This window comes from Centropristis striata, chromosome 6, assembly GCF_030273125.1.
Source record: "Centropristis striata isolate RG_2023a ecotype Rhode Island chromosome 6, C.striata_1.0, whole genome shotgun sequence".
Taxonomy (NCBI): Eukaryota; Metazoa; Chordata; class Actinopteri; order Perciformes; family Serranidae; genus Centropristis; species Centropristis striata.
Genome location: NC_081522.1, coordinates 10,608,812 through 10,632,654, shown reverse-complemented (window position 1 = coordinate 10,632,654; position 23,843 = coordinate 10,608,812). Strand labels below are relative to the sequence as shown.

Genomic DNA, 23,843 nt, shown 5'->3' with positions numbered 1-23,843 from the left:
ACTAATCAAGGTTTCTTTTTTCTTTTTAAATAAACGAATGATTTATAAAATATGATGCTTGTTTGTAAATTAAATTACCCAACAGTTCAAAAAGTACAGCTGCAATGAGTAGTTGATTAACCAATTAGCTGAAAATTAGTTGGCAACTATCTTGACAAACATTTAGTCTTTTATTTTTAAATTAATTCCGAGTTTTTATATATTATTTATAGGTACGTTAACTGTTAATACACTAGGTAAATTGTCCTGAGAATTTACTTTTACTTCAGTAACATTTTCATTGTTGGACTTGGATTCAAATACCTCCTCCACTACTGACTGTACCAAACTGCCATCTAGGTGTATGTCTAGGCAGGCAATTTAACGTTATCATTAAAAGTGTGAAATTAACACATTATAAATTGCTTTTCTACTTACAAAAAGTCATGAAAATATATCCACAACAACCACTGGTGGCATGCTTCACGACAGTGTCGTAAATCATGATGCAACACAACGTTACTCATGGAAACGAGCTCGAGGATGGTGGTTTGTTTACACTCTTGGGTAAGTTGATAATATTCGCCGTTTAAGCGTTAAAGTTGTGCATGTCTGACGATTTTGGTTTAATTATCTCAAGTACTCACCACTGGCAGAGTTACGCTTCAATGGGAGGTGTTAGCATAGCACTTTTGCTAACATTAGCTTAGCAGTTAATGTTAGCGAACTAGCTCCAACGTTCAAGTACTGCCAAAACAAACAACCGTTAAAGTTGAGTTAATGTTACCGGTTAGGTCAGAGTAACGGGCGCTAGCTGTTAACGGGGTTAATGTCGTTACTGTCAGGGAGCTAACAGCTACGGACAGCTGGGACAGGGACATGTGGAGGACCTGTCGGAGCCCCGGCTTTCTAACACAACTGCTCTACAAAACAAGGCTGTTCGGGCTCTATGCGGCGGCGGGGGACACTCCGTAGTTATCACCGGTAAGTCACTGTTCGCTCCTAAACCACACTTTTCCTTTAATATCGTCACCCTGTTGAAAATAATCGCCTAACTCAGTTTTGCAGGAAACACAAAAAACTTCACCAAAAGTCTAACAAATTACTTTTTTTTATCATTTCACCCAAAAGGGATGTAACAAAGAATGGCTATTGTATTGGCATTGTAATAACACTGTGTGTAAATTATGTAATTATGAGAAGGTGTCTACATAAGAGTCACACAAGCCTGTCAGAAACATGACATGACAAGTATCATGAGCATTAATGTTACTTCAAAGTGTCATTAATGTTCATGGCACATCCCATGTCATGTTTCTGACACACTCTTATGTAGACACCTTAGAGTAAAGTGTTACCGATATTAGTGTCAACAATAAAACACTGATAAACTAAACTGATAACTAAACAATCTCCCTCTAGCTCTTCTTTGCTGGGTTCTTATCTGATGCCTATGAATGTGGCAAATTGTCAAAGAGGTGATGATCTTAAAGGGGTAAAATCACATGATCTGATCAACTGAGAATATAGGCGATTTTACCATAGGTGGCCGAGGAGATGATTTAGGAAAAAAAAACAATTTGGACAAAAAATTACTTAGCCGATTATTTTAACAATGTGACGATATAGAGACCTGATAATATGTGTTCAGCAATGCAATGTGAACCAAGTCTTAACCTGGTCTCAACCAACTAACCAACCTTAGAGAGGTCATGTGGCGCCTCCTTCTGGCCAAATAAGTATTTTTCAGCCCATTGCACATGGGACATGACATAAACATCTACAGCAAGACAAATGTGCAAAAGACTAATTGGTAAATAAATTGTGCAGTAAATAGTAGAAAAAGAATGAAGAAAATGGCCTATAGCATTTTTGGTCCTTTTTATTGATTGTATTTTTTATTTTTACCTCCTCTTAAAGTAATACTACATACCCAAAATGACCTAATCCTATGGTACCTTTTATTTCTTTGTTTTTCTCACGGACCTCCACAGTAAACATAGAATCCAAAAGCAGAAAAAAATACTTGATGAATTAAGTAAATGGGGGTCATATTTCACAAAGGCAAAACTAAATGAAAACAGCTATTTACAAACTCTCACACAAGTCGTGCAGTATAATTCTTTGTTCACTGTGGAGGCATGCAAGTAAACCTAACATATCTCGTGAAAATTGTTATACAAATTATATTTTTTGTTAGGTCACTGGGAGAATTTAATTTTTTTTCTAGTAGAATACAGTAGAATACATTTATAGTATATAAATAGCCAACTTAACGGCGGTCAAGTTTAAAACTTATATTTCTGTGTTTTGGCTTACTAAACAGTACATTCCATGGTTCCCAAATGTTTGTGGTGTATTTTGTGTTGAACAGAGAATGGAGAGGTGCTTGTGTGCGGACAGAATGACAGAGGCCAGCTGGGACTTGGCCACAAAGCAGACATGTCAACTTTTCAACTCTGTCCCAGCCTGACACAGAGGATCACAAAAGTAGCTTGTGGTTGGGATTTTACTCTTCTTCTCACTGGTAAGAACTATTTTACACCAGGATGTGCTGCTTTTTTACACGTGTACTGTGTTCAGAGAATATAATTGTTTCACGATTAGAGATTAATAAGAATTCACCCCAGGACTTTTGGTAATGGATAGGATCACATTGTATGTATCCTTCAGGGAAAATCTGGATATGACAGCAGATAAGGGACAGACATTGAAAAGCATAATAACAAATTAACCAGATGCAACAATATGCTATAGAGGATGATAAGTGGCTAACAGTTTCATATAATATATACAAATGCAACTACATTACAGTAGACGGCAGTAAGTGGACACTAGGTGCAGTCCTAACAGATCCATAGAGTTATGCTGCATTCATCTCATAAGAAAGTTACTATAATTACCTGGTCCCAACTTGTAAATACTATTCATGTCAACATCCAGTTTGTAATTATGACTGGGAGACTTTTCTTAAAGCGCCTATATATCCCTCTTGATGCTTAATGATAGGGAAGTGCCAAAAAAAGCAATAGCTCTCCTGTCAGTCAGTTACATAATTTAAGATGACCCATATCCATATAAATATGATTGTAGGGCTATATTGTCAATCAACTCTGCAATCATATAGTTGTGTTTAGTTTTCTGATGACACACAAATATATGTGAATGCTGCATTAAACTCGCATTCCAAGTGGTCAGTATTGTCCTAAAACTAGCAATAGCTTCAGGGCTCTCATACAGACTAGCTCTGCCCTCAGGCCCTACCTTCTGTAAGTCTCTGCTTGAGGGAGTTACCCACAATTCATAGCACAGTAATGGTAAAAATGGGAATGACAGAGAAGCCTGGCAATACTTTTCACTCATCCAAATGTGGCGTTTTATTTATAGAGATATTAATTTTATTTTTATGTCACGCTGACAGATTGTGGTCGAGTACTAGCCTGTGGTTCTAACGCATTTGGACAGCTAGGTGTTGGAAAAACAGTCACACACTCTGCAGATCTACTGGTTGTTGAGGTGAGATCATGACATTTTTTTCACTCAGTTCTCAGAAGCAGGCTTTGTATATCAGCCATGTCTTTATCTAATAAAACCCCAAGTGATTTAAACAGCTACAAACCAACGTCAAGTTTCAATCTCATGATCAGTTTGATCGGTTTCTATTAAAGAAGATGTCACTATGCTGTTTGTTCTCAGAGTCTGAAGGAGCCAGTGGTGAGTGTTGCAGCAGGACTTAGACATTCACTAGCTGTTACTGGTAAGTTTGCACCAAAAGGTCTTTTAGTTTGTTTTCATTTGCCAGTAAATCCACAAATCCTAAATTGATGTCCTGCCCTCAGACCCAGGCTGTGTATATCAGTGGGGAAGTGGTCTTTTCAGTCACGCTAAGAGAGCGCTCAGTCCACGTTCTGTCCCACCACATCTCAGCTCTACAGTGCCCTCTCTGGTCCCAGGTGAGTGAAATTCTACTGAATAGAAATAATTACAGACAAAGGTTTTGAGACATTCTGTGATTTACAAGGCCACTGATGATCAATAAATGTGATCAGATATTTGTGCCTATGTTGCAGGTTTGGATCAGAAGACCTCACACATGGTAACCGCAGGCTCAGTGCACTGTATGTGCCTTACAGGTATGACGCCTGCATATATGACGATCTATGACATCTTGCATTTGTTGAACTTTTAAAAACTATTTAAACTGTGTGTGTGTATGTATGTGTAAACGTAGCTCAACTACGTTGTTGTTAGTGCCACAACCTACTAACTACAAACTTACATTCAATATATATATATCTGAAATAAAAGTTTTTTCATTTTGGTAAACTAAATTTAACTTCCAGTCAGTTACTCAGCGACAATGCTGTAACTCAAGACAAAACCTGAGAATTATTGTCAAATGGCCATAAAAGCAACAATAATCATTTTAATGCAATTATATTTATATTATATTTTTCATAATCACTGGAAACCAAAACCATAATTGAAAATGAAATTTGATTTATCGCCAAGCCTTTAGACTTCTCTGCACATGTTCAATTGGTTTTAAATCTGGTTCTTCTGAGATCGAGGATAACAAACTTCCAAAGGAAAAAAAGGACTTAACAGTTTTTATTGGTGCTTTAAAAGTATATAATTTCCTGAATGGACATAAGCGAGGCTATAATTTAAAAGCAGATATGTAAAGCATTTTGTGCTGCTCTTTCTCAAAAGGGATAATTTACAGTTTCAGGCTGTACTAGGGAGTTGCGTTCTACTTCATGTTCATGCATCATGTCTGGCGTCCCCCTGCCCTGTAATTAGTTGACCAGCAACACTCAATTACTGCTCTGCCTTTCTGTTGTTGCCTCTGCTGAATGAAGAATAATGTCGCTCCTGTCTTCTGTGCAGGAGGCGGTGATTTATTTCTGTGGGGAAGCAACAAGCACGGCCAGCTGACCACCACAGACCCCTTCCTGTCCTCTCCCACTCTTGTGAAGCGCTCACTGCTGGGCGGAGAGAAAATTATCCATGTGTGGAGCGGCTGGACGCACACTGTTGCTCAAACAGGTGAAAAATAAACAACATATTTTCTGTGAATTATGCTCACTAGTTTCAACAGGATTTAAAGGACCGTTGTGATAGCTGAACATGATACAATTCCATTTCAGAGGGTGGGAGAGTGTTCACATGGGGCAGAGGAAATTATGGACAGCTGGGACAACGAGCCGTACCCAGCCAGAACTCAGAGCAGCAGTCAACTGGTCCTTCAGTAGAAGGTGGAAACAAGGAGGCTTCCCTCCCTGCAGAGGTTCAAGCTCTCCATGGAGCGACACAGGTAAGACTGACACCTCCACAGACTGTAAAACCTCGAGGGCATATGATAAACATTTATAGTCCTTGTGTTGTAGCAGAAAATGTCTGTCAATCCAGCAGGGGGCAGCAGACAACCACAAACAGAACAGATAGCTAAGGGTAGTTGTGTGTGAGGTGAAAGCCAGTGTGACTGAATGAGAGCCAAGCCCACTAAGAGTAGCTTCTTAATGATTTGTATCACTACATCTATCGTGTAGCGTGCACACATACTGCCAGAGGACCACTTACGTTCAGTGAAGGCAGAGATCTCTTCTCCCATAAGGGCAATTATGTGAGAGCATCGTGGGATTGTAGCAGTTAAACTGAACTCTAAATGGCAGCTGAATTGTTGCCAATAAAGTGGATGTCAGGGACGGGCAAGAGCAAGCTCTGGATCATTCTTCTACTGCGCACATGATCATTGCAGCAGCGATGGCGAATGTCAAGGTGTCGAAACCTTGTGCGTGTAAAGCTAAAGGCAAGATGGATTAGCTGCTCGGATTATGAATCTCTCAACCCACCGTACCATGTTATCCTTCTAACACTGTCCATACACACCCACTGAGTCAATATTTATTAAACTGTCACATTTTTATGAGGCCTATGAACATTACTGGAGTAACAAATTATAACCTGTCAGTGGTTCGGGAATCAATGGGTGTGTTTCTATTCATGGCTTGCCACAGCTGTATGCCTTATCAAATGCATTGCTTTATCAATGCAGTTCAAACTGTATTAACAAGGTTATGTAACTCTATGATTGTTATTGCTAATAAGTTTGCTTTAGCAATCTTAACTAGAATATAGGGCCTTTCAAAAGATTGAAGCTTCAAAGCTCCATAACCTTGACATTTCACCTGTAATTTCTGCACAGTTGCAGATAAAGATTAAGCTACACAAATATTATTTGTGTTATATTTTTGTAGAATTGGAATCTGGTGGTGGCTGCATAAGTTTCCATGTGCGATTCCAGAACTTCCAATAACTACAGTATTGACAAAAGACGGATCTAATTATTTCCATCCAACATTTTGCTCTGTTTTATTTAAAAAATATATACTACTTCAAACCACATTTATTAACATTAGTCTTTTAAAAACAACCTTTTCGTTGTGGTCAAAAAACTGTTTGCTCCCCTGATCGCCACTACAAAGGAAGGCACATAACTGTATAAACGGGGCTGTCTAGCACTTGCACACTAATAACAAAAAAGACTTGAAGATTTTGTTCAATACGTTTTTTTGAGGGGACTGATTTAAGAAAATATGACAACTGACATTTGAATTTTCATTCAGCCCTACTAGGATCTAGAGAGCTCTGTCACATGTTTTTACTTGTTAAGCTTTGTAGATTTCTGGATCAGAATTTAAACAGTCCCTTAACTCTTGTACCATTTTTGAAGAAATAACAGTCATTAATTTCTAAGCTTTTGGTCATCAAAGGCAGGCATACTCACCCCTCCAGAGACCATAGCAATAACTCCTCTGGTGTGTTGTAGCTTTTATGAATGAGCTTGCTTTTCTGTTATAGTTTTCTGCTCTGCTCTCTAATGATGCACTGTCGAGTGGTGGCTTTTATATTGGAGCGTCTAATGTATTTACAGACAAAATCATCGCTAATGTTATTTGCGCCGGGTGCACTCGTGTTATTTGCAGTTTTGAATAAAAGGTGGATGACTACATCATGACACATGGAATTTTATTAGAGTTGCAGAAAATATTTAGTTACAAAGTATCTCAGTATCCATGTTGGCATTGGAAATTGTTTCTATTTCAATCTTAAAATTAACTATCTACTTTCAACACACAGTTTTCTTAAATCCTTTTCTCTACAGATTGCATGCGGATCCGAACATAACCTTGCCATTGTAGGTGAGTGTTGTTGAAAAAATATCTTTTTTTGGCATTTCTTTTCATTTTCTTTTTGTATGTTATCTTAAAAAACTGCCTTATTTGCCTGTATGAGAGCCTGAAATGTTGCAGGAAATTAGATAAGCATTCAAACATCTAACATGATACACAACTCTACTGAAAAGATGCATCAAGGAAGTGCAGCTCCTAAGAAGTAGAAATAGTTTGAACTTGCAATATTCAGTATGTTCAAGTGCCTGAAACAGCTGACTCCACTTCTGTCCTGACATGACTCGTACTCTTACTAGATAAAAGAACAGGGAATACACATTGCATCAAAGAACGAGTAAGGGGACTGTCTAATACATTACAGTTAAACATGAGTGTGAAATATTAATCCTTCTGGTAATGCTGCAGAGGATTTCTGAGGTCAGCTCATTGCTCTGTGGCGTTTGCATCAGGAAGTAATTACAGCATGGATAGATGGGTATCATTGACAGAGGCAATTACCCGAACAGGCCTGCAAAAGAGCTGAATTAACCACATGCACATTTACAGGCATGTTTTTCCAGTGCTTCCAGTGTTTGGAGAGCAGTCTCCCTTTGTCCACATAAGAACAGAACATAGACCTTGCAGCTGCACACATCCCTTAAATAATACTAAACAAACAGACAGATGAGAGTGTTTGCCGATTCTCATCAGATTTAAAAAGAGATTAAACGTGCTATTATTCTTTCATAGTTTGTCAAAAGTCTTCTACTTTGCCATAGTTGCACACCAGCACCAGAAAACATTTTGGAAGTAAAATCTTCTGCATTAAATTTTGAACACTGACCCACTTTTTTTTTTTTTTTACATCAGCATGAATATAAATACCGCAGATGAGCACATGCACTGGGTTCCATTAGAGAGGAAACACTGGACATTGGTGGTATTTCTACAAACAAATGGCCATCCACTTTAAGCGTTCTGACCAATTTGAACAGCTGACTGGAAATGCCATTATAATTGGGAAATTGTTAATGCTGAGTGTCCGTCATAATGGCAGTTCTCACAAAGCACTGCTCTGTGCTTTCAGAAGTTCAGGGATGTGATGAGTGTGCAGAACCAGTAAATGGTGAGCTCATGTGAACCTCCTGCACCCGGCTCCTGCGCCATGCTCTCCTCTTTTCCTTCTCCTGTCTGGAGCACGGTGGCAGGAGCAGTGAAATAGCAAAACAGGATTGGAAGCAGAGACCTGAGTGCTGCTATTTCTGGTGCTGAAGTAGGTCAGGCAGAAAGGAACGGAGAGCATTGCATGCTGCTCATGATATCTGTTGCTTGCTCAGCCCATTTGCACCTGAGGAAGTGCTCCTCATGTATGAAATTCATCATCGTGGTCAGACGTGGGAGAGAGGCCAAAGACGCTGTGAGCACAGCTCATCCAATCTGAGGAAAGATTTTTGTTAACGTGAACATTTTGAAATAACCAGGAATGTATAAGAACAACACCTTAGATCAGATCCTGTTTTAGCTCGTGCGTTGGTTATGATGTAAGTCCTGCAGTCTGTGTCACTGCGGTGTTGTTAATTAGGTGTGAGATTATAAACCGTCGGATGTAAAACCAAACGACAGGATTTGTTTACAAGGAAATGGCTTTTGGCTCGAGTGTCTCGATATTTATCCTTTTGTTGTGCAGAATACTGTGCAGGCACTTAGTTGCCATGGAAACACTGATGTGCTGTACTCCAGTCACTGAGTCCATGAATTAAGCACGGCACCAAAACAAGGCTCCCCCCAATGAACGAAACATGTCAACACATTAAGCTCACCAAGGAAAGACAAACAGAATACGTGTTTACTGAATAATCAAAGATGGAGCCTCATGCACTTCAGTTATACGGACATGCAGTATCTTAAAGACGGAGCAACATGTGTGTGTTTGTTGTGTGTAAGCCGTATCTGGCAAAAATTTCACACTGCTGGCATCATATCTCAGTCTATTAAGAGGCGAAAGCATATGTGGCACTTGGCGAATCCAAATCTTTGATGCCACCAATTAACCGAGAACGCAGAAAGACAAAGAAACGTCTCGATGAAAGTAATGAAAAGATGACATGAAAGACACACAGCTGCAGGATGGGGAAAGCTTGACGATGTGTTACCCTTGAGGAAAGCAAGCTCGCTTCTGTTGCCATGGCGATAGAGACTATTAGGTAACTGTGTTGCCATGGCACGTGTCCTCTCAGTGATGCAGACCTGACCACACCCACCAACAAGCTCACCAGCTGTGAAAAGCAGGGAGGCTTTATTGCTGGCTGAGTGTCAGTGTTGGGGACACAGAGAGTGTATGTGTGTGTGTGTGTGTGATCGCATGCCTTCTGTTTTCTATGCACCCAGCCTTTTTTTTTTTTCTTCTTTTTTTTCCTTGAGGCTACTAATTTTAGCCTACATGGTACAGTGCTGCAGCCCTGTCCCTCTCCTCTGTCAGCTCCACTGACCCATGACCCCTCTCCTTTTTCAGGGGGGCGTCTTCTCTCCTGGGGCTGGAACGAACACGGGATGTGTGGAGACGGTTCACAGAGCGACGTCTTTCAGCCGCAGCTCGTTTCTGGTCTTAGACCTCTCCTCATTGGCTGCGGAGCTGGACACTCTATGGCAGTGTGTACTGCGACGACTGACTCAAGACAAAACTCTGCAACGACTCCACCTCCGTAACATCCAATCATTTATTCAGCATGAAGCAATCGAAGACAAGAAGGAAAACAATAACTTTGAGAAATAATAATCTAACTGATTAAGTGGCTTTTTGGTCCTTTGCACAGCCCAATTACTTTGAAGTGCCTTTCAATCTACTGTAACTTTCACCTTCTAAAAGGCTACTTGAGTTCAGGCTCTAACCTGCAGTCGTCATAAATACTGTGATGTGGTTGGACACAGCCTGAGTTATGTAACATGTGGACAGAGGCCATCATTTCTCTGACCAGCCCATCACTTTGATGGACGTGATTGAGGCTTTGCAGGACATGGCCATGCCTATGGCTCCTGGTCCACCTATCGTGTTTGTCTTCCTGAAGGAAGCCGTTATGGATCATATGAGGGATGGGCCAGACTGGTGCTATAGCTCCATCTTCCCATGTCAGCGGTTTTATTGCTGTGATCTTGAGTGTCAGAAAGCAGTCAATCTCTGCACTTCTTACTGAAAATCTCATGATTTACCACTTAAACATACAGTGCAGTATTTTATTCTTTGTCAGCTGTCCATCACTTATTTATATTCTTGGCTGTGTCATATTCTGTGATGTTCTGTTTGCCTCGTTTGCACAACTTTCGTACTGTATCCTTCATTAATCTCTCTTGGGGGAAATTCGTCCGCTGCGTTTGACCCAACCTACATATTTATAAGCTTTGGGCGGCTGCAGTGCAGCACCTGGGGACCAACTGCAGGTCTGAAGCCACTGCTGTGGTCAAAGGCATTGGCATGACTCAGAATCGCTCATTGATGCAATTTATTTAAACGTGTTTATTTGTATCTTTATGATCTATGCAAATTAAATATGAAAACACTGTATCACTAAAATTATGCATTAATGAAAGTTTAATGTCCTTACACCTGGATTAGTTTGAAAAAAAAAAAAAATCAAAACTCGTTGAAAAATGATCACTTCTGTGTTTGTTTTTATTTATCACTATTTATTGTACAAGCCTGAACTGTATTGGTCAAAAAAGACACAAAAATTCCCGAAACAACAAACCAATCAAAACGATCACTGATCACCTTATTGAGATAACTAACCACAAAATGCACGGTGTTCAAAACACACACTCTCAAGTCTCACTTAACGGCACATTAGTTGCCTCTTAGTTGCATTATTGAGTCCGTTTAATAACAGCTGCTGTTATTGTTTTTACCATATCGAACAATGACCAGCACACTGTCCCCCCATTTGTGCTCAGCTCTATTGGCAGATTCAGATCTGCTGTACCTGACTGCACACAGATCTCAGTAGGTTGTTGGCAGTGAGTTTGCAGTTGTTTGGTAAAAAGTTGGTCCCTCTTCACTAACTTTTCTACACAAACAGTTAGGCTGTACTTACGCCTTTATGTCTTTAATTAGGTATCCTCATTGCTTGCCTTTAGAAGCTGATACGTATGGGGGTCCTTATTGAATGTTTGTGCTTTTTGAGTACTGAACTGATGCTTGTTTTAATGGCTGGTGACTGATGACTAACGTCAAATAAAATCAACATTAAATCATCATGTTTGTTAAGCTATACTCGCAAACGGTGAGAAAATTTGCATAACAGAGGCACTTATCCATTATGTTTGTGTAATGTCTGGCATTGGTTAGTGTTGCATACTAATATGCCAATTCGCATGTGTGCAAAAAAGGATTGTCAATTAAAAATGTAGTACAGAATGAATATGAATGTTTAAACTGTAATATGAGTTTTTTTATACTTATATATGTTTTTATTAATCAAAGTGCTGCTTCATATGAAGATATATCAACATTTAATAAAGGTTGAATATATTTTAGTCCTCTCTGAATAAGCTTTTATAAATAACCAAACAATTAGTTACCCATTGTTAACAGCACACTTTGCAATTTTAATGCCTCATTATTATAAGGTAAGAGTGGTGTTTTTGTTTTTTTAAGTATGACCTTGTTATTTTTTTCTTTTTTGTGGATGTTATCTCGGATGCATGAAAACATATCAAAGGAATGTTAAAAGTTCACCGGTGCAAAACAGTGCAAAAGTCTACAAAGATGTGACGATGAAAGTGCAAAGTTAACAAATCTGTTTTCAACTGTTTAGTCTGGCTGACATGACACGTGACAGGTTGTTGTTGGTTTTTTTTTTTGCTGGGTGAATAAAATCGGAGCAACATTTTTTTTTCTTTCAACAGAAGAAGCACACAGATATTTGATGATCACTCAAAAACATTGGTACACACAACTTGAGCACACAAAAAAAGCGTATTTACAGCACTTGCACACACCAAAAATAGGCACACAAATTACAACACAGTAACCAGTCACAGATACTGAGCTACATAAGGCTTGACAACAAAACTTCCTCAGTGCTACATCTATGCTGAGTTTGTGATGTACAGGTTGTCACTGTCACACCCATTTAAAAAGACTAAGTAATACACACAACAATGCTACAGAACTATCAGGTGGGTGATGGGCCATTATGGGTCATACACATAGTGGTTGGGACACCATGGTTCATAACACAAACTGACTCTGTTGGTTGTCTGCTCCGGTGCTGTCGCTGGGTCTCTATAAACATATAAAAAAACAATAACATAAATAAATTATTACACAAATTACGTGGAATAATGGAAATGATGGCGATGATGGATATCTCTGCGAGAGATGAGACATGACACTAGCTTGGAGAGTAAAGAAAATGTGCTCCGTTAGTTCCTCATGGTAAACGACAGGTTTACCATGTATTTCCCATGCTTAGCCAAGGCATCAGACAACGATGTACTGTCTGTGTGCAGAGGTTAGACTCTGAGTAGGTTGATAAACATGCCCAGTCATGCTGCGTTGAACAGGTTGATGTACAGTAGTTCGGTCATTGTCATGCGTTTGTATACTTTGCGTCATGCTCTCACAGTCACCTCGTTTTTTTAATGCTCTCTTTGACCCCGACACATATAAACAGAGGGTCAAACAGCAGTTCAAAGCACTAGCTATGAGCCAGTGGGAAAGGAAAGATGTATGTATGCATGTGCTGTTGAAGAAAGAAGAAGTCTAAACGCTCGTTGTGTATAAAATTTATTTCATGCAAGGACTTATATTTACATATTTTTATTTGAATACTTTTCTGTTGCATAAATGGAAAATACATGCATTTACCTTTCCCCAAGTAGACCCACATCCCATGCTGCTTCGTATTGTACTTTTTTCCCCCCCACTTGAATTGCATGAGCATATAATTCACCTGCATCTCTTCACATCAAATCTTCACAAGGTTTTTTTTTCTTAAATATAGAACGTCCATTAATTACCACAAGAGACTTGACTCGAAATGTAAAACTCTGCTCATTCAGAATAAAAACAAAACTTAGATGAGTTGCTATACTTCTATCTTCTTCTAGAAATTGACATTTCTGATTGGTCAACATAGAATTTGTTAAAGTGCCCTGAAAAAATTGTGCATAATTATTGGGATAGCATCAATACATGTAACAGTAACAGTACTGATGTTTTAAATCAATAGACATACATACTGCCGAAGTCATCGTGACATCTCTGGTAACTCAATATATTTTGGCCCTGTAAAGTTGCCTGGTCCCCTTTTTAATAATTTGTGCTTTATCATACAAAAACATCTAGAGATAGGGACTATAAAGTCAGTGTTTTCAGCTGTTATTATTTCTGCTTGGAGTTATGCATCTCCCTAAGGGTTAGATCCTAGTATGTGTTGGATGTTGTTACAATTATAACCAATTTACAGTGATTAAGTGTACGAGAGTGGTGCAAAAGGTGCAAGGTGCACCTTATAAAATAAAGCTTTCATCACACTGTTATGAGCATGTTATAAAGTGTATTGATGCTACACTGGGAGCACTTATGTAATCATGTCAATTTATTACTTGCTTTTCCTTTGCCTCACCAGGTATGAAGGCACCGTTGTTTTATAATTCATGAGCCGTGCCTTAATTTAGGCTTCACAGCAGTATAGAAGCTGCTGCAGACTACGGATACTGTTTAAAAACTAATACCTACCAGTAAATATATTAGTATAAAAACTAGTTATGCTCATAACAGCATTAGTTGGCTTTATGACAAATTGTTCAAGTCAAATTTTAGTTGGAGGCCCCAGTCAAATGAATACAAGAAAATAAATATATGAATTTGGGGAAAGGCAAAGAATGGCGGCTACATAACAATCTCTGCTATGACTGAGTCTCTTGTAAAGCTGTCTCAAAATGCATAAAAAATGACAAAGCTTTAGAAGCTTTTGAAAGAAAAAACGTATTTTTTTCTTACAGGTACTGCGATACAGTTAGCTTCTTGTTGAACATAATTTCTCATGCAGTTCATGCAAATGAACAAAACAGTTTTTAGTTCTGTTGACATTGAATGTATTCATCACTAGTATCATAGGAATTGTCATCATCTCCATATTGCATTGGACATCATGAACATCACGTTCATATTATTTTTTCTTTAAATGGCCACAGATAACATTGAGCCTCGTCTGGATTGCACTTTCAGAATGATAACGTCTCTACTTTGCAACGTTCAAAGCACTTAAGAGGAGTTCCCTTAACAGCTGGCAATGGTACCTTTTGGATATGTTTCAGAGCCATGTGTTAATGTCCAGCATATTATTAGCAGGAGTTACATCTTATGAAAGTTTCTTTCACAAAATTGTAAAAAGCAGATGAGATAAAAGTTATTGGCAGAAAAGTATGCGAGATCAAAAGCAACAGAGCAACAGGCAATGATGTAAACACAGGAAAAAAGTGGGGTTAGCCTGTGGTAGAAGTAAAACAGTGCTTTGTCTGCAACTGAGGTGACCCATGCAGAGTGGCATGTGCCAATGTTTTCTAGTCTAGGATATGATGACACACCCAAGGAGAACACTTGGGAAAGCTTGAGTATTAGACACAGTAAGGATACAGTTTTCAGAAAAATAATGAAATAAAATAAATGAAAACAAGCAAGAGCGAAGGCAAGTGTAAAAAGCAAAATTTGACAGGTAAGATAAAAAGGAGGAGTGTGGACTGGCCTTCCAATGGCATTGTGTCTGCTACTCAACCATGCTACATAATGGATGGGATGGGGGAATGTGAGTGCTGCATTAGACAAGGTGGGCTGCAGGGCAGGGCGGACACTGAGGACACTCCAGAGGCATCCCCGCTCATGCCAGACATGCTGTTAAGGCTCCAAGGCTTTTCATAACCTTCAGTTGAAAAACAGAGAACGTTCTGAGTACACTGCAGCACTGAATCCAAGACAAATGTTTTGGTTGTTCCTCACTGGTAATACTACACCTGTTGCTTTCTTGTTTTTGTCTCCAAAGAAACAGGTCAACACACACTTGAGACAGATTATTATTCTCCATGCATTGAGTGCATCAGGAGTACAACAGCATGCACCGGGTGGTACTGGAATGGTTTGGAGTATAACACTATAAAAGACTTGAAAAGGTAGGCACCTCAGGCAGGGAATGTGTTCTCAGCTACAGGTAGAATTTCCTACTCTACTGTATGTCATTTACTGTTAATGTGCTGGCTGCACTCACAGACTAACGTGACTTTCCCAGAGGAATGTTTTTGTAGTTTAATAAAGTAAACATAAACAAGGGTTTAAAGTGTAAAAATCAGTAAATTTGAATTTGGTTCTTAATAACAATAATCATAATATATGCCTTCCTCCATTTGTGTTGTGCTCCTTCACCATACTGATAGCACCCACCAGCAAGACACTTCATGCATCGTTATGGTCAAGAGCAATGTACTCATAAGTCCGAATCCTGCATGATATTTATCATTAAAACACATATACATACATGGTACACACATAGCACATAAATACTTTCTTAGGCATGTAAGACAACACATTCTAGATAATATAAATCTCGAAAATAGCTTTCTTACTGGTAAATAAATAGTGGTATTACATTATGCATGTTATCAAAAAATATATTATGTAGATGTGAACAATTATTATTGACATTTGTGGTGATTGTGCTTGGCCTTAACAGATGTAAGTGAGACTTTGAATATATACAATTCCCAAAGGGATGATTGAGAAGAAGCAGCTGCTGTGAATGTGTGTAATAAGAGGTTTGTTGTTGTGTTTGTGTCTGTGTGTGTGTGCCTGTGAAAAACTGAGGTGTAACACTCAGCAAAGAGGGGGGAAAAGAGCGTGTCCTGTCTACAGTCTACGCGGTGTCAGTGTCTTACAGGGGCCTGTGATTGGCTGTTACTGTACGTACCCCTCCTCACTCTCCCCCCTGTGTGGTTGGGCCGTTCAGCAGTGGTGACCAGGAAGCAGGGCCGCTCTCTCTCGCTGGGGCTGAAGATTTCCTCTGGAGATATGGCCTGGTCTATATGAGGGCAATCTTCATTGGCCAAAGCTGCGTTAGCTGCCTCTCCGTTTAGCTTGGAATCTTAAAAGAAAACAATAAAGTAAAATAACAAACAGAAAAAAATAAGGTTTCATATATTGCTCTGCAAAGCATTCATTACATTTACATAGCAGCAGACAAATATTTGCTCAGTAAAGATATAGTGGAGTAATGGCGTCTAATACTCCTGATGTGCGAGTTGCAACCACAGCTTCATGGAACAGCTGTGTGTGCATGTGAGTGTGTTAAAAAGTGGTTCTGACCAAGAATGTGATGAGTTGGAAATGAGAATAAGACTAAGTGGAGTGCTCAGACTCTGAACTATAGATATAATCTGAATGTCTTGTGCAGCACCATTAAGTGCAACATTTTTTTTATGTGTCTTCAGTTTTCATGTTCTGCTACCTGCATACACACAGGAATTAACATTAATACTGTTTATAACTGCTGTCTCATATTTGCTTTGCACTATGTTGCTTTATATGTTTTGAGAACAAAAGGTAAATTTATCTTTCCAGTAATGCCTGCAAAGGAATCCAAGAAGAAATGTGATAACTCCTGCGTCCACTTATATGTTCTTAACATCACAAATACATGATGATTACAAATGCTCAGTTAGTGTTAACAGAGAGGAGGAGTGAATCACTGCATTAAGAAGTGCAAAATCAATAGTTTAAGATTACTCATGGTCTGCTTCAATCTCTCTCTTCTGCTATTCAGAGTAAAATATGCTTTTTCATCACATATTGTATTGATTGTTTTCGGTGGGAAACTCATTTGTTTAATCCCGTGGCTGAATCATCAGCTGATTGAAGTGTGGGAACAGACAAACAATGATACAGCTGAGTAGTGATGTTGCTGCTTCAGGAGGACAGAGAAGTGATGAGACGACAGTATATCAGAGTTATCTTTGTCTCTTACCTTGAAACTTTATCTCGAAAACATCGTCATCATGGGCTATGGGGCTTGGCTGTTGGGAGCTGATGCTTGACTTACAGAAGTTTGGAGAACCTGGTTGGGGCGCACGAGGGATATGCCTGTTCTTTTTCTTTGGTAGTTTCTGTTTCGCCATGGCCAGAGAGTAATACATTCCAAAGTTGTTGACAATCACAGGGACGGGCATGGCGATGGTCAGCACACCTGCCAGGGCACACAGGGCTCCAACCAGCATACCGGAAGTCGTCTGAGGGTACATGTCTCCGTAGCCGAGGGTGGTCATGGTCACCACAGCCCACCAGAATCCGATCGGGATGTTCTTGAAGTGTGTGTGTTCGCTGGCTCGAGGGTCGTTGGGGTTAGCTCCAATCCGTTCAGCGTAGTAGATCATAGTAGCAAAGATGAGGACACCGAGGGCGAGGAAGATGATCAGGAGCAGGAACTCGTTGGTGCTGGCCCTCAACGTGTGGCCCAGCACCCTCAATCCCACAAAGTGACGGGTCAGCTTGAAGATACGCAGGATCCGCACAAAGCGGACAACTCTCAGGAAACCCAACACATCCTTAGCTGCCTTGGAGGAGAGCCCGCTGAGGCCGACCTCCAGGTAGAAGGGCAGGATGGCCACAAAGTCGATGATGTTCAGGGCGTTCCGAATGAAGTCACATTTATTTGGGCAGAAAGTTATTCGCATTAGAAATTCAAAAGTGAACCACACTACACAGACGCCTTCGATGTAGGTGAGGTAGAGCGCAGTCTCAGTCTCCTGGTAGGTTTGCACCACTGTCATGTTGTCCACCACCTCCACCTCGGTGCGGTTGATGATGGGGTTGAAGGCCTCGTGGGTCTCCAGACAGAAGGTGGTGATGGACACCAGAATAAAGAACAGCGAGGCCAGAGCCACCCACTGAGCAGGAAATACAAACAGGGTGCAGAGGAAGAAATAGAGAGGAGAGAGAGGTGTTAGGGGGGAGGGGGAAGAAGGGCAGAGGCACAGTAATTCATGCAATGTAATCAAGCTCAACGCCCAGCAGCCATTCTTAGCACGACACAATGCAATTCAATCTATTATCAGAGACAATGCCGTCTGCTGGTTTGACAGTGACAGTGGCATTGACACACTCTCTCCCTCCCCCCTTCCCTCCCTCTCGGCTCTGTGTCTTGAGTCAGAAGTGTCACTGTAAAAGGGACAATCAATGCGAGCTGGCCGCTGTTCTCGCTTCTCTTCCCTTCGCCGTATCTCAAGGTCATGGCATTTTCAAGGGTATGCTACATTAGAACCACTAAGAGGCAGCATCAGCAGCCGGAGGAGAAAACTGGACATTAACCCACATGACTATAATTAGCTGGGGCTCTTCCCTTCAGCCACATCACTACAGTAGATCTTCCCTACACAAGGTCATACTATCCAGATGATCAACTCCTGGGAATTGTCGTGAGCTAAGAGGCTTGCTGGGCTGATGACAGACTTGTGTGAGAAACATACATTTTCCTTAATGGCAAAAGTGTACTTTAGCCTTCACTATGTATTGATCAGATGATCACATTTCATCACATTGAGGCTCTGATATGTCAAATGCATACTACATGGGTGTAATAGATACAGTATTCTCTCCTGGGTATTGATTGCAACCCTGGCCACATGTTATCCTGCTCTGATCATACTGTAATGGTTTACAGTGTGTGTTTGCTGTAGTTAGACCCTTAAAATACACTATATCTTCAATGGGAATCGCAGGTCAATAGATCAGAGTTGGCGGACAAAGAGTCAGACAGGAAGAGTGGATAGCTACTTAATCATTGCAAAAATTGGATCAATAGGAGATTGTTCATGCATGGAGATGTCTTTATAAGAGTAAGTGAAGCTCTGTAGTGCTGCTCAGACTAATGCACAGCCTTGTTAAGTAGCTGGGAGGAGTAGCATCAGAAGCGGGGCATGTCTGGGCACGAAGACGTCTTACATATATTCCACTGTGCAGAGAAAACACAGCGTCAGTCAAGTCCATTCACAGTGTGTCACTATGGCAGGCACGAGATGGAAAACAGGCCCTCATCATAAGATCTCATCACTGGCAATTCATCGCATTGTGCTGAGGAAATCACTGCCGCTTATGAATGTCTGCTTCCCATCCATGTTAGTGTGGCGGTCCGGAGGGAAACTGTGTTAGTAAAGACAACAGCACGCTGACCACTGTTCTGTCAGCGGGGTTGTCCTCTTTGTTCAGAGAAACAACTCACGCTGAGCAAAGAGGACACATACCAGTTTGATGAAGATGTAGATAGAGAATTAGTCTAATTCAAATACAGTATGGCGTGTGAATAGCTCTGGGGGTTTTTATTTCTCTATCTAGAGTGTGGACTAAAGGAGCACTTGCAATCAGATACAAAACAACTTAAAAATGTGCCTTTGTCAAGCTGATAATGCTCAGCTTTTGTTTATGCAGTGTGAGAGAGATAGTGTGTCAGGTTTGGAGGCATCGGTGTATGTGGTGTTGTATTGGATTGCATAATATTGTTGTTTTGTCCACCCCCTCTACAGTATGTACTGCACAAAATAACAAGTACATCCTAGAATATAATACAATACAATCCAACACATACAATTCGCACTGAATTATACAAAAAAATAACACAAAAGCTGGATTACCAACTGGGCAAAGCGGGTATCTGCCCTGGGGCTCCTGGACATTCAGGGACCCCAAGAGTCACAGATTTATTGTCAGCAGATTTGTCCTTATTTAAATAATTGCAGATTTGTTTGAGAGTGTCTTGTCTAACTGTATCTGGATATATATGGGTCAAATTCCTGAAAAAGTTTAGATAAATCATCTCTAAGGGGGTAAAGGCTGCTATGGGCATCCTCCTGAGAAAACTGATTTTAATTTTCATATGATTGTAACCTGAATCTTTTTCGGATACTGTTGGTCAGACAAAACGGGCTGTTTGAATATGTGGGCTTTAGAAAGTTGTGAAGGGCATTACAGCTCCAACGATTTGTCAATCAACAAAAAAATAATCACCATATTTCATTATTTTGATAAGTCGATTAGTTGTTAAAGTGATTTTCAATGCCAAAATGTCAGGAAATGCTCTTATGGAGTTTTCCTGTCAGTTACAGATCATATTAAACTGATTATTTATTTACTTAAAGACTTTTTCACTATTTTCTGACATTGTATAGACCAAATAATTAATCAAGATTTTTAACACTATGGCTGATAAGAAGAAGAACATATATACATATATGTGTATATAGCCCTAATGATATATATATATATATATATATATATATATATATATATATATACATATATGTGTATATAGCTCTAATGAGCATTTTGTTATTCTTCACTGAATTGAGAAACTGAATATTGAGGCATCTCAATGATGAAAATAATCTTAATTGACAGGTGCACTTGTTATTTTGTCCAGCACACTTCAGTGTGATAAAGCCTTGTACTTCATGCCTCCTGGCACACTGGCTCGCTCAGCCCTCTGAACATCCCACCTTTCAGACTGTTCACCAAATGCTGCATCTTATCAGGCCGCCTCTTACAGTAAATTATTCGCCTTTGTGACAGTTAGGAACAGTGTGGCCTGGAGGGAGGGTGACAGGCCAAGATTGTCTGCTCCTTATTGGCTAATTCTCACTGTTGCTGGCAAACCACAGGCCTACAGTGATATGCAGTGACAAGGGTTTTTCCACTGATGTATCCACTGTGAATAGACTCAGTAATTAACTCACAGGCTCACTTCTAATTAATCTTCTTGCCACTCTTGGTGGAGCTCTGTCAATCTTTGCTCTCAGCTTTGTATTTCTTACTGTTAAATGTGGGACACATCTGAGGAGTTTTCTGCTTTGGGAAATGTCCCTGCTTGCGGAAATTAAAATATGAAAGAAGTGTGTGTGTGTTGGTTAAGCCGATTTCACTAATGTAAGAGTGAGAACGTGTCAATACAGTTTACACTTGCTGGATGGGGCCCGGTAACTAATTACACCAATCAGTGCTACAGCTGTTAAACCAGCGGGCAGCACAGTGGTCTTTGTAGGAGGCGGTGGTAAAAAAAACAAAAAATAATCTGAAGGTGTAAAGTCATTTCATTGTCACCATCAAGAGGCATTACGCCCAGATGGAAAAGTGCCCATAAAAATGACCAAAAACGTCACCTCGGACAACAACCTAATTTTTGTTTGGAGGTCTGCCACCAACATCCTGTGATGCCAAAGTTCTAGTTTCCTAATGTGTATCTGACCTATTTAAACAAAGAGCCAGCCTATTCAGGGTTTTTTTTTTCGCCCTGGAAATATCAATCCAAAGACCAGTGAGAGCACAATCACTCTTTATCTTCTCCTGCGAGATAGAGGAGGGTGAGAGTGATGATTTGCATGTAAATGATACTGACAGATGAGGCCTTTGGTTGATTTTCCACCCCTCCTTCGCTCTACAGTCACATCCCTGCTGTGGAGACCCCTGGGAGAGCAATTTCAAGGTCATCAAAAGCCTCTCTGAAACCTCCCATAGCCATCAATCTTTGCTTCAACATCAAGGGACAAAGACAAATCACAAACATAGTGCTGGTAATGCAGCTTGTTTTATACCAGCAGTGAAAAATTGTGTTAGGTTAGAATGTTCTCATGATAACTACTTGTAAGTTTTCAGCTGTGCAGTTAAATGAGAAGAACAACACCTAACAGTTTAGACTTTAAAGCAACTCACCCTTGCATATTTAGAAGAGTAGGGGTCCTCAAACAGGGCCCAGACATGTTTCTGCCACCGGCTCCACAGGCTGCCACTCCGGGCATCATGAGTGTCTCCCTGTGCCAGCCTCCTTGTCATTTCATCCACATCATCCTCGCCAGCATGCTCCAGCTCTGGCTCCGCATCATCGTTCACCAGGTCTAACAGGCCCCCCCCGCCGAAACTATCAAGGGCCTCCTCTGCCTCCCGGTGCTGGCGATAGGTCATCCAGCAGCATGGCTCCACGTCTGTCTCATCAATGCCCCAGAAGGCCAGTTCCTCCTCATAGAGGGGCCCGCAGACATCAGCCGGGCAGTGCAGTTTACCTGTCCTGTAGTAGTTAAGGATATGTGCAAACACGCCAGGGTGGCGGTCGAAGAAAAATTCCTCGATCTTGGCATCATAGTCAAAGTGGTTGGGTGCATCAGGCTCGGCCAACCAGGACAAGCGAGTGCCAGGTAGAGTGCGCAGGGTGCTGCGGTATGTCTGATGTCTGATCCCTCCCACGTTTATCACAATGCGATCCTTGTCGTCGCTCAGGCCCATTGCGTCCCCTAGGCATTTCTCCCATAAGTTCCCTTCATCGCAAAGGTAAGTCTAGGCGCCCCGTGCAATCATGCACAACAGTGATTACACTGAAAGAAACAATTACATAAAGGAAGCAGCGCACAAAACAACCTGTCGTTTCTCAACAGCTATGAAAGAAATCGGCGCATCAGGCTACATTCACTCTAAAGGCTGGGTTTTCTCCGAGCACCTGTCATGCAACTGGAGGATCATAAACGCTTATAGCTGCCAGGCCCACTGGAGGGTATAAAATCGAAATCCAAAATGATTACAGCCAATGGCATTACATTAAGAATGGACGTCACATCTTCTGTAAATCCAAGATGTCGAGATAAAAGCACAAACGCTGACAAGTTTCCCCCCCGCCAGCGACATAAATCCAGCTCATTGGACTCCCCAAGTTGCGGTAATTAATCAGATCAGTCCTGAGCAGGTTTATGACTTTCACAGCAAGGTGACTGCGGTGGTGCTGAGCGGACAGCGCCTGTCCGGCAGCTCCTGATGGAGACTCGGCGCTGCTTTCAGTCCCTCCTCTGTTGCTGCCTACAGACTCACCTCCTTCACACCGACGCTCAGCTCCCTCTCTGCGTTTAACGACACACCGCCGCTGCACCGCAGCTCTTTGTCTCAGCACGGAGACGCTCTCCTGCTCAGGAACTTTCCCTTTCCTCCATGCATTGCTGAGAAGAAAACACCCACAGTCTATTTCTAAAGGGAGGAAAATGCTGTTTTTTCTGTGATGCGTGCAGAAAGAGAATCAGAGATGAGAGGGCGACAAACCTCCTCAAAAAACGCCCAAACTGCCTGTTATTCACACCGTGCCCAGCTCTCCTCTCAGATCACATGGAGCATGCCCAGTGGACCCCGCATTTGTTAAAACACGCCATCAAGTTCTCCAATTAAGCCTACTGAAATTGTCATCGCAACACAATTTCTCTCACTTAACGTCGACGCTCCGAGGGTTATGATCGGTCAGTCAGGAGGGACTCATCGTCTGCACGCACAGCTGGTTGGAGAAGGTGTGACCCTGGAGTCATGAACGCGCAAATCCGCCCATACCATGAAAAAGAGTCTCATCATATATCACCTTCTTTGTAGCACCAGGATTTACTGCATCACGTTTCAGAGTTGTGTTAACAGCCTGAATGTGTGTCGCTGCATTGACTGTGGAGATATTTTTGAAACAATTAGTTTTTGTTTTTTGCGCAACTCTTATGTGCACTTGAGCTGTGAAATAAGTAGCCTCCACCTGTGTTTGACATGTCAGCAGGGGGCGCCATTGCTCACTGTAAATAAGGTCCTTCGTGGTCCCATTTGTTTTGTAGTCTGTTAATTAACGCGATAAATTAAAAACTTGAACT

At 40.9% G+C, this 23,843-nt stretch overlaps 3 protein-coding genes across 5 annotated transcripts in view; 1 reads left to right on the top strand and 2 right to left on the bottom strand.

Moving 5' to 3' along the window:
• Window positions 1-909, bottom strand: part of muc2.1 (mucin 2.1) — a gene marked incomplete at its 3' end in the record, with an annotated part of 45,621 nt that extends 44,712 nt beyond the window's left edge. The window contains exon 1 of the mRNA XM_059334837.1: window positions 627-909. The remainder of the gene's footprint in view (window positions 1-626) is intronic.
• sergef (secretion regulating guanine nucleotide exchange factor) lies at window positions 458-10,803 on the top strand. Its single transcript, XM_059335575.1, is given in 12 exon segments — window positions 458-487; window positions 490-546; window positions 825-963; window positions 2,354-2,506; window positions 3,401-3,495; window positions 3,676-3,736; window positions 3,819-3,932; window positions 4,050-4,112; window positions 4,870-5,028; window positions 5,130-5,296; window positions 7,148-7,184; window positions 9,667-10,803. Coding segments are annotated over 12 exon segments (1,269 nt in total). The 3' UTR covers window positions 9,861-10,803.
• On the bottom strand, window positions 8,452-23,416 carry kcnc1b (potassium voltage-gated channel, Shaw-related subfamily, member 1b). Of its 3 annotated transcripts, none has more exons than XM_059335564.1 (4): window positions 21,895-23,416; window positions 17,165-18,083; window positions 16,112-16,285; window positions 8,452-8,591 (listed from the first exon to the last, which is right to left on the bottom strand). In XM_059335564.1, the coding sequence occupies exons 1-4, from the start codon at window positions 22,459-22,461 to the stop codon at window positions 8,518-8,520; spliced, it is 1,734 nt and encodes a 577-aa protein (XP_059191547.1). In that variant the 5' UTR covers window positions 22,462-23,416; the 3' UTR covers window positions 8,452-8,517. The 3 variants fall into 3 exon arrangements, with proteins under 3 accessions (XP_059191547.1, XP_059191546.1, XP_059191545.1); XM_059335563.1 differs by lacking the exon at window positions 8,452-8,591 and adding an exon at window positions 10,804-12,432; XM_059335562.1 differs by lacking the exon at window positions 8,452-8,591 and adding an exon at window positions 13,700-15,073.
• Between the last annotated feature and the right edge of the window lie 427 nt (window positions 23,417-23,843).